At 49.2% G+C, this 10,924-nt stretch overlaps 1 protein-coding gene across 2 annotated transcripts; it reads left to right on the top strand.

The window, feature by feature from the left end:
- Positions 1–252: 252 nt before the first annotated feature.
- LOC148414260 (ATP-sensitive inward rectifier potassium channel 10-like) lies at positions 253–10,723 on the top strand. 2 transcript variants are annotated; one of them, XM_088429366.1, is made up of 7 exons: positions 253–520; positions 1,304–1,702; positions 6,375–6,720; positions 7,658–7,869; positions 7,934–8,065; positions 8,758–8,935; positions 9,267–10,723. In XM_088429366.1, the coding sequence occupies exons 3-7, from the start codon at positions 6,375–6,377 to the stop codon at positions 9,632–9,634; spliced, it is 1,236 nt and encodes a 411-aa protein (XP_088285492.1). In that variant the 5' UTR covers positions 253–520; positions 1,304–1,702; the 3' UTR covers positions 9,635–10,723. The 2 variants fall into 2 exon arrangements, with proteins under 2 accessions (XP_088285492.1, XP_088285493.1); XM_088429367.1 differs by lacking the exons at positions 253–520; positions 1,304–1,702 and having other exon boundaries at positions 6,386–6,720; positions 7,699–7,869.
- The last annotated feature ends 201 nt before the right edge of the window (positions 10,724–10,924 follow it).

The raw sequence follows: 10,924 nt of genomic DNA, 5'->3' as shown, positions 1-10,924 counted from the left end.
GAAATAGATGGATAGATTATTTGTATCGCAGTAATTGAACACAGACAAATTGTTCAGCGAAGAAGAAACGCATGTTTTCCGCCTGTCCCTGAAAGCAACATTTCGTATCGTTCGTAGTTGACAAATAAACTCGGAAAGTTCACTATTTCGTTGATCAAAGAATCGATTTCTGACTGGAACGACTACATGCAAGCACTGTTAGCTAGCTAGGTGCAATAATATCAAGAAGAACGTGAGATTTTAAACGGCACACGAGAGAGCCGGATGGCTTTGGATGGATGACGACGTTAGTTTGTCTTTGTGGGTTTCGCTTTGCAAATAACACTGTTTTGTTTTGCTTTTTGTGCGCGTGTAATGTCTCTACAGAAGGGTCATTGTCGAGTGCATCCGAACTCTCAGCGAACCCGTCGGCGGTGTCCGAAGAAGAAGAAGAAGAAGAAAAAGAAGAGGAAGAAGAAGATGGAGTGCAGAAGTGGAAGTGAAGCAGGGAACAAAGCGACGGCCAATCAAGATGCAAAAAGTACAACACACACACACGCACACGCATACATATATGAATAACTGAGGAGGCACCATTGCATTCATTGTAAATCCGTCATAAACTATACTGTACATTTTGGAACCAATCGTGTTGTAGTCCTGGAGGGCCGGCATCCTGCAACTTTTCAATCCTTCTCTCAAACACACCTTATTCAAATGGAGCTTGCTGATGAGCTAATCATTATGATTGGGTGTATTTTTTTTTTTTGGAAAACATGGAGGATACCGGCCCTGGAGGACTGGAGTTTGAGACCTACGATTGAGAGCAAGCTCTGCGCGATCTCGAAAATGATCTTAATCATTCGAATTAGATGCGTTTAAGAGAGAAGGACTGAAAACATACCGACCCCCCAGGACTGGAGTTTGACACGGCACACTTGATTCAAACGATGAGCTTATTAGCATGCCTCGCAGGAGCTTGAAAACGAAACTCACCGTTTGAATCGGGTGCGTTTGAGAGAGAAGGATGGGAAACGCGCAGGATACCGGAGTTCCGGAGCCGCGCTCGAAATCCAACTCCAGTCCCGGCGGGCCGAGCGAGGGCCTCCAAGTTTTCAAGCCTCTCTCAAACACGGCCGATTGAAACGGGGACCGAGGGCTGACATTCGCCTCACGACCGGTCCCCTTTCAGCCCGCGCGGGACGCTCGCCAGCCGGCCGGCCAGCCTTGGGCCGGCCAGCCTTGGGCCGGCCCTCTCCGCGGTCCTCTCATGAATGGGGACGGGAAAAAAAGAGCATCTGTGTCCCGGTTTTTCTTTTTACAGGAGAGGCCCCGAGGGGGCCGACGGCCGCGGGGCGGGGCGGGGCGGCGCGCACGTGCGGTTGCCACTCCACGTGCGCGAGCCCGCTTCTTGGCGGCGGCTCAGAAGTCGGGGTCCCGCTCCGGAGGCGAGCGGGACGGGACGCCAGAGGAACGGCGGGAGGGAGAGAGAGCGGCCTCTTATAGGGACGAGAGGGGGTGACGCCCGCCGGAGTTTGAGGGGACGCAGGGCCCGTTCCGCACGGTCCCCGACCCCAGCGGCGCCATGCGCAACATCGGCTGACGCCGCGCCACGTCCTCTCGCACGCCGACGCAGGCCCGCCCGCCCGCCCGCCAGCCAGCCAGCCCGCCTTCCCGCCCGTCCGCCAGCCCGTCCGCCGGGCTCGCCCGCCAGCCTTCAAGGGTAAGTTTTGCAATGCCACTTTTGACTGGGCTTTCTCCCTCAAATTGCAGTCAGTCAAACAATAAACATCTGAGAAAAACAAATATTCTTAAATTGAAAATGTATATATTTTTATATTCCCTTTTTTGGTCTAAAATCAAATACTACATAATAAAAATTCATTTGTTTACTGAAACCAGTTATTCTCAAACATTTCAAAAAAATATATTCTTAACTGTTATACTCATCATAAATAACATATACAGTACTGTGAAATATTAGCTCTCTTTGTGTAAATATTATACACATTTATATTGCTGAATGTAGTAAACAGAAAATATATTTATATGAATGGAAAAAAATTAGCTGTTAAAATGAGGTACATGTTTATTGTATAGAGTATTGGAATCTCAAAGCCATGATTATTTTGTATTATTATTATTCATGATAAATAACGAAAATCCATTTGTTTACTGTAAACAAAATATTACTGGTTTAAAAATTATTTTATTAGCAAATTACATTCACTATAAATAATACATATATCTTAAATTAAATCTTATCTTTGTGTACACATCATATTCATAGTATACATTAATAATGATAAATATAGTAAACAGAAAATGTATTAATGTTCATGGTAAAAAATATTTATTACTGTATGAGTATTGAAATCTCAAAACCATGATTATGATTATTTAGTATTGTTCACGGTAAAAAAATAAAAATCCATGTATTTACTGAAGTCAATTATGCTCAAACATTTCAAAATATTGTTTTAAAAATGATCCATTTGAATAAATGCAGTAAATGAATGAATAGAAAATTCATCCAGGTGAACAGTAAAAATTCATTTGTTTTTAAAACCATTTATATACTTCTATAGAGTATTGAATCCTCAAAACCAACATATTTAAAATATCTGTCGGTTAAAATATCGTAACCCGCGATGATGATTTTTATTTCATACTTGTCTGTTTACGATTAGTGTTATGAGAAAATACTGCAATTGTCACAAAAGAATACTGCAAATACTGTACTTCATTTGCCGCTGCGTGTGTGCGCGCCTCCGGCAAGACGCTCCAATTCCCATGATGCACTTCTGCACAACGTGATGACTTCAGGGACCGTCAGGACAAATTGCTCCGCTTTTGAGTTTGTGACTTCATGGACTTTTCACTGCTGAAAAGTTACAAGGGCAAATCTAGTGAAATGCTCTCATAAATGCTTTGAAAGGCTCTCATAAATGCTCCCACACGCGGCAATTTTTTTCTCTCACACTACTGAAATGTCTGCCTCTTACTGGACGCACGTAGCGAACAGCTCTCATATGCCGTAACGCTCTCACACAATTTAGTGGAACACACAACTTATTTGTTTTGGTCTTGCACACATCTAATACCAAGTCTCATGCACTCCACTCAAATGCTCCCAATATTACTGAAATACTCACAAAAACCTAAACTGAGGTTGACCTAAAAGCTCTCATATCATGTAGTGGGGGGCTCTCATGCTCGCGGTCATGTTTTTTTTTTCTCATAAAAGTCAATTGCGATCGCACATGCAACTGATTATTTATTTATTTATTTTGCAAAACCACTTTCACACATCCTGTAAGTATGACGGAAACACACGCAACCGAAACAAGTTGAAAGACTTTCCCGCACAAAAGTCAAAGGCTCTCTCGCCCAAGTGAAACGCTCTCCCCCACTGATGAAATGCTTTCTCTTTCTCACAAACACATGGAACCGGATCGCTCTCACACATCACACTGAAATCCGCGTGCGTCCGTATCTTTGAGTAGCGCAGCTGGCCGACGGAGCGCCGGCTCTCCTCCTCGTGCCGAATACTAACCAGGGTCTTTTGTAGCGCCGCTTTCGTATTCTTTCCGCCCGTGTACACATGCGCGCCGCAACGATCGCAAGTTCGCTTTCGCTCTCGCCCGCAAAACTAAATCACAAAATCACGCATACAAGGTTTTTATTCTATCGTAATGGGGACGCGCCATTGACTTCATGCGTTTTCTCGCCCCTAAACTCACAACCCAAATCCAATTGAAAGCTCTACTCGCAAACGAGTTGTAACCCTGAACTTGGGGGTCCACCAAAATGGAAAAATGGTCCCCACAAGTCCAGGCGGTCCCCACAAAGACAGTAAAACATGGGATTTTGTCCCCACCATGCAGCAAAAATCAAGGGCGCGCACACACATACACACTCATTTTTTTTTTTTTCTGTCATAGTGGGGACATGCCATTGACATCATGCATTTCTTAGCCTAACCTCAAGCAAAATCCAAACCTAAAGTCTGTAAAGTCACATCTGACACTCAAGAAGAGGTCTGAACTTGTGGGCTTCACCAAAACAGTCCGCACAAGTCCCAGAGATCCCCACAAAGACTAACACCTGGGATTTGGTCCCCAACATGTAGCAAAAACTAAGAGCACATTAATACATATAAATCACCTTTCAACAACTCTTCATTGTTTTTTACAGTGTTGATACTGCTTACAGCTTAGTCTAAAACTGAAAAAAAAAAAAAACACCGATTGCATCAGAATGCCTGAAATGACAAAAAAAGATGACAATTCTTATTTTATTGCAACTACACTTGACATGAAAAAAAACAAAGCCCCCACCCCCCCGCCGTGCAAGAAGCATTGCTCTAACCTCAACCAAAATCCCATTCAAATGGATACTCAGAAGCGAGGTTTGCCCCTCAGAAAGAAGCCTGAACTTGTGGGGTTCACCCCAACGGTCCCCACAAGTCCAAGAGGTCCCACAAAGACCGTCAAAGCTGGGATTTGATCCCTACCGAGGGCACACACACACACACACACACACCCACACACACAGGGATGCTTTTGGTCAATGGCGTCTTTTGTGTCTTTCATGTGTGAGCCAAACAAAGCATTCCTGTGTGGATGGAGGAGAGGAGGCACAAGAAGGAAAGGAGTGAGAGAGCAAAAGAGGAGAAGAGCCGGCGAGAGGGAGCGAGAGAGAGAGAGAGAGAGAGAGAGAGAGAGAGCCACGGATGCTAAGGGGAAGGGAGGGAGGAAACGGCGCTTTTGTTCCCCGGGTGGACCGAAAAGCAAAAAAGTTTGGATCGGGGCGTCGGACCAGCGGCGTCGCCGAGCGGGCGAATGCGGCGAGTGGCGCCGTCGCCATGGAGACGGAATACATCCTGCCCGAGAGGCGGCCCCCGATGTGATGGGGCGCGTGTGCGCGGACTCTTGAACGGTGTCATTGTGAGCCCGGGGGCTTTTCGGGCTCCGGGCCCCCCGAAAAGGTGATGTGATAAAAGCCGATTGGTTATGTCATCTGTTGCCGGGCGGCCTCCCCGAGGCCCGGGCTGTTTTTTTTTCTCCCCCCCCCCCCCGTCCGTTCACACGACTAAAATAACGGCTGTCCGTTTACACAATAAGGCAAGTAGTTGATAAATGCCCACACCTTTGGCGGCCAATAACGCCACTAACTCCGTATTTCTCCATTCACGCAAGCGCTTTGATAAATTGCTCCGTCCGCTCACGGTACAACGGATCATTTGTCGACCAAACGGTGATCGGGGAGGTGTCTGCCGCTCCGTCACTCGTCGACAAACGCCATCCGTCAGTGACGGGACGACGGACCGTCTCGACAGACCGCCTTTGGCGTTTGGTTGGAAGGTGCATTCTCGAACCTTAATCCTACTTGGCGCTAAGGACATTTTGGATGAGAGTTTCCGGAGGGAAGAACCCGTGCCGAAATCCAACATTTGGCCCCTTTCCTATCAAACTTTTCCAGCGGTCTCTAGTTTCCAGTCAGAGACGGCTCTTTGTGTCCTGAAATGGCGAAACCCGTCGGACAAGAACCTTCAGTGTTTTCGCGCTTGGCGAGTCACCGGGTTTGTCTTTTAACGCGCCGCCGATTTTTTCTCCTCCTTCCCCGCCGCGTCCTCTTTTTGTCCGTCGTCCCCTCCTCGCCGGGATGGCGACCGCTCGGACATAAGCGAGCGTGTCTAATGGATGCCGGGACAGTCGAGCGTTTGTCTGCCTCCGCGTGGGGAAGCTATGCTTGGCAACGTTAGCGTAATGCCATAAAACCAACGGCCCCAGCATAAACTGGCAGCTCGCCGCGGTCGAGTGACCCTCAGTGACAGTTTCACTTAGCCGTGTGAAATTGGGGGGGCATGTTTATCAGGAACGGCCCCCCCAAAAAAAGCCCCGGGAACCCTTAGCCACTAAGACTAAGTCGGCCGTTTTGATTTGAAGTGGACATCTTACAAGCATCTCGGCCACGGGTTCCTTAAATGACAAACTTGACCGAGCCAATTTCACTCAAATTTAGCAGACGTGTCTAAAATGACCCAGAAAAAAAACCCCTCAAGAAGCCATGCTCTAAAACAGAGGTCCCCAACCAAAGGTCCCCAAACTTTGATCAAAATGAAGTCCACATAAGCCATGCTAAAACAGGGGTCACCAACCAATGGTCCCCAACATTTATTTTATCAGAACGAAGTCCGCATGCTCTAAAACGGGTTTCAATTGGCTCCGTGTTATTTGGCAAGCATGAGTAGACGCGCGCGCAATCAAGTCTCATGACTCTCACGCGTCGCAAAAGTCAAAGGAAATCTGCCATATTGGTTTAAAGTGGGTATTTTCGTGTCGCCCTGAAAACAGTGAAAATATTTACGGACTCGCTGCTTTCTTCCCCAGATGACGTCCACCATCCCCACAAACTCTCGCAGCTCCTCCCCCCAGAAGGTGTGCCACTCCCAGACGCAGACAGACGTCTTGAAACCCCTGCTGGGCGGCGGCCTCGCCAACGCCGGCGGCACGCTGCGCAAACGGCGGCGAGTCCTGTCCAAAGATGGCCGCAGCAACATCCGCATCGAGCACGTTAGCGGGCGCGGTTCTCTGTACATGCGAGACCTGTGGACCACTTTCGTGGACATGCAGTGGCGCTACAAGTTCTTCCTGTTCACCGCCACCTTTGCCGGGACCTGGTTCCTGTTCGGCGTGCTGTGGTACCTGCTGGCCTTGGTGCACGGCGACCTGCTCGGTAAGCTCGCCAATTAAAAGTGGAGACAGTTTGCTTTTTTTGGGATTTTAGCGATACGCGTTGGATCCGGCCCCCGAGCCGCAAGTTTGACACTTGTCTATGGCGTATGGACAACACTTCACCATGCCAACAGATGCCGGCTTGTGTTTGTGCTGTTTTGCCTCCCTCTTCAGGCGTTTTTGAGTAATTGTTCTAAATTACGGCTCGTGTTTGTGTTGCTTTTCCTCCCTCTTCAGGCGTTTTTGAGTAAGTGTTCTAAATTATGGCTCGTGTTTGTGTTGCTTTACCTCCCTCTTCAGGCGTTTTTGAGTAATTGATCTAAGAGGCCGATTTGACCACATGACATCCCCGGCTCACGGATCGGCGACGTCAACTGAACAGCGCGCTAGTTTCCGTGGTTACAGCCGCCGGACGGCTCCCAGTGTTCTCGTCACGTCCGCTCGCTATTTGATTTCCTTTGATGCGACACGCGTGTTCTGCTAGTACATTCCACGTTGTATAAACGTGTAGTTTGCTATAATTGTACTTTATATTTTTGTAACGTTTCAATTTGACAAAATCTATCGTTCAGAGAGCGAAGACTACGGCAAACGGCTGAAATATAGTCGAGGCTCTTCATTTTTCTGTTGGCTTTCCGTCAATTTGCGTTCCGACACACGAGGACAATTAGAGCGTGAAAGCTGTTTTATTTTGAAAAGCCTTTTTTATTTAGAAAATTCTCTCGGATTCGTTTCGGTCGCTCGAGCGCGTAATAAAGAGACGTGTTCGGGAAGGGGGAAAGGCCCGGTCGAGAGACAGGCGACGAGCCTACCGCTTCACTAAAACCGCCAGGCGGCGATATGCCCGCGAGCCCCGTTCTTTGAGGGAAAGCGACGGCAAGCGGATTTGACGAGAAACACGATCGCACCGTGTGCCAAAAACGCAATTGTGCTTCCAGAGTTGGAGCCCCCGTCCAACCACACTCCGTGCGTGATGCAGATGCAGACGCTGACGGGCGCCTTCCTCTTCTCGCTGGAGTCGCAGACCACCATCGGCTACGGTTTCCGCTGCATCACCGAGGAGTGTCCCGTGGCCATCGTCCTGCTCATCATCCAGCTGCTCATCACCACGCTCATGGAGATCTTCATCACCGGAACCTTCCTGGCCAAGGTGAGCGCCGGGACTCGATGACCAAGCCGCGCGGGAGTTGACGTCCTGCGGCGCGGGCCGTCAGGTGGCCCGTCCCAAGAAGAGGGGCGAGACGGTCAAGTTCAGCCAGCACGCCGTGGTGTCCGCGCAGGAGGGACGCCCGTGTCTCATGATCAGGGTGGCCAACATGCGCAAGAGTCTCCTGCTCGGCTGCCAGGCGAGCGCCCGCCGCCGCCGCCGCCGCCGCCGCCGCCCGTCGTCTTCCTTTCCTTGCTTTCGAGGAGCGCTTTCTTATTGCGGGAAAAGGCAAACATTAGAAATTGTCTTGTCGAACGTGTTTTCCGTTCCTTCCTCCCGTCATTTTGGCATGGGCAAGAATGAGTTTGTCTGTTTTTCTAGGAAAAGTGAAACGTTGGACTTTTTTGTTCAGAAAACCGCAATTAAAGTAGTTTGTCTTCTTGCGAGGTATAGCTCGCTTTCTTTTTGTTCCATTCGCGGCTTATTTTTGACAGGAAAGGTGAAACGCTTGTTTTCTTGTTGAGAAAAACCCAATAAGTAAGTGTCTTCTTTTTAGCTACATCCGGCTTTCTTTTCCAGTCCTCTTTAGTTTGTCTTTGAAGGGAAGCGCAACGGTAATAGTTTTTTTTTTTAGAAAGTAGCAAAATCATTGCTTTCCTCGTAAGTGAAGCGCTTTTTAGGAAAGCGCGACTTTCGCATCCCTTTTCAAGGAACGAGCTTCTCTTTTTTTTTCGGGAAGCGGCTCGGATTGTCGATTCGTCGTCTTCTTAGAACGCGCGTCAGCGGTTGGATTGCGAAAACGGGAGCGCGGAAGTCGCCGGCCGCCCGTTTTTGCTTGTTTCCTTTTGCGGGAAGCGGGCTTGACGCGGGGCCTTTTTGCGCGGCGTCCAGGTGACGGGTAAGCTGCTCCAGTCGTCCCTGACCAAGGAGGGCGAGACGGTCCGCCTGGACCAGAGGAACGTGTCCTTCCAGGTGGACACGTCCAGCGACAGCCCCTTCCTCATCCTGCCGCTCACTTTCTACCACGTCATCGACGACGACAGCCCCCTCAGGGCCTGGGCCGCCAAGGGTGCGTGCGTCCCGCCGCCAAAACCCTTTGCCTCTTCTTTCTTTCCTTCGGTCGTCCTTTTTTCATCTCTTGCTTTTCTTTCTTTCTCCCCTTTTCGCTTTCATATTTAAGGAAGTGCAAGAAGCAGTTTCTTGTTTTAGGAAAAGTGAAACATTGCAAATGTATATGTCTTGTTCAAGAAGCCACAATAAACATAGTTTGTCTTTTTGTTCTTTCCTTCTTAGTTGCTTCTTTTTCTTTCGTTTGCTCGAAAGACCCGAAAGGTGGTAGTGATTTTTTTTTTGGAATGGGAAAATGTCTCTTACCCGAGCACTCGGGCGTTTGCACCCAGGCGGGGGCTGGACGGATCCAGAATGGGCCGACTTTGAGCTGCTGGTCATCCTGAGCGCCACGGTGGAGCCCACGTCGGCGACCTGCCAGGTCCGCACCTCCTACCTGCCCGACGAGATCCTGTGGGGCTACGAGTTCCCGCCCGTGGTCTCCCTGTCGCCCTCGGGCAAGTACGTGGCCGACTTCGCCTTTTTCGACAAGGTGGCCAAGAGCAAAGCGGCGCCCGTCTTTAAGCCGTCGGGCGGCCAGCGACCCCAGAGCAACGGCGGCGGGAAACCGGCGGACGGCTCCGACCCGGAGAAGATCCGCCTGGAGCAAAGCTACCGGGAGGAGCGGGCTCGTGCGAGCGTTCGCATCAGCAACGTGTGAAAACCCGAAACGGGATCCCTTTCCGGACCGGGCGCCTCGCAAAACCTGAGCGGAAACTCGGGGAAATCGAATAGCGCCGGAGGGGAAAAAAAAAGAAAGAAAAAAAAAACCTCACAAGAGGGGTAAGAGCAATGAGAACAAATGTATATAGCCTCCGTACATGTCCCAATACTTTTGTAGCTTTCCCTATTGCCTTACCCATACTCCACCTTTTCTCTTCCTGGAGGTGTCCCAATACATTTGTGGGTGTCCTAATACTTTTGTCGATACGCAACGGCCTTTGCGGTGGGCCTTACGGCGCCCTCTGCCCATTCGGCAAGCGCTTTATTTGGAGAAGGATCATTGCGGCCACGTGGGAAAACAAAAAAAGACGAAGGAGAGGTGCGATATTGCTAGAATAATGTCGTTTTGGCGGGAGAGAAAAAAAAAAGGGGGGGGGGGTTCATGTAGAGTTACGGTTTTATTCGATCAAAATACAAATCAGATTCTTCTTTTTTGAAAACCGTTTTTGCTCAGTAATAAAGTCTTTCCAAACATGTTTTAGAGAAAATAATCACGTTAAATCGTTGTATTTTTAGAAAAAATGTACTTTGAAGTCAGAACGGATATATGTGCGGCCTGGCCTAACATTTTTATGAGAAAAACAAAGGCGCATGTGGGCGACGGCGGCTTTCGTTCGAAATCAAATATTGACACAATGCTTGGAAACAGGTCAGCGAAAACCGCAAACACGGGTGACTCATAAAATCCCCGCCCGCGCAACTTCCCCCTGCGCAGCACCTGCCACTGGCGAACGTATGTACATACGAAGCCAAACGGGCACTTTTGAAGACGTGGCGACGTCTCGTCCGTCGCCTTGGCCGCAAACGGATGCTCCCTTTCACTTTGGATGGTCTTACTGTACAAAGTGGCCGGTGACTGCAAGCGCTTGGAGAAAATGTTGGGGGGGGGGGGACATGTTGTTTGGAGTCCAAACACTGCTGATGTGTATTTGTACTGTCAATATTGTCAGAAGATAAGTCACACCCTAACCCCTAGGCTGCTCATTTGTATACTGCTTTAAATAAAATTCATAGCAGGAGAAGCAAATGTTTAGCCGGCTTCCTCGTCGCCGTCACGCACGGCGAACAAACTCGGGCTTTCTTCAAATGCGATCCAGTTCCCTCCCGCAACGTCTCTTCGGATCGAATGGTTGGCCTTCGTTCGTGTCTGTCGGCAGCTTCTGCCGTCGGGACAAAAGACAGAAAGGGCTCGGAGGCTCGGGCCTCGTCTCGCCAAAGTCATTTCGAC

Source organism: Hippichthys cyanospilos, chromosome 12, assembly GCF_059441005.1.
Source record: "Hippichthys cyanospilos isolate Australia breed blue-spotted pipefish chromosome 12, RoL_Hcya_1.0, whole genome shotgun sequence".
Taxonomy (NCBI): domain Eukaryota; kingdom Metazoa; phylum Chordata; class Actinopteri; order Syngnathiformes; family Syngnathidae; genus Hippichthys; species Hippichthys cyanospilos.
This window is presented reverse-complemented; position numbering and strand designations above follow the sequence as displayed.

Coding starts and splice junctions, on each gene's coding strand:
- LOC148414260 (XM_088429366.1), top strand. CDS start 6,375: ATGACGTCCACCATCCCCACAAACTCTCGCAGCTCCTCCCCCCAGAAG. Junction 7,870..7,933: donor CCGGAACCTTCCTGGCCAAG/GTGAGCGCCGGG, acceptor GCGGGCCGTCAG/GTGGCCCGTCCCAAGAAGAG. Junction 8,936..9,266: donor CAGGGCCTGGGCCGCCAAGG/GTGCGTGCGTCC, acceptor GTTTGCACCCAG/GCGGGGGCTGGACGGATCCA.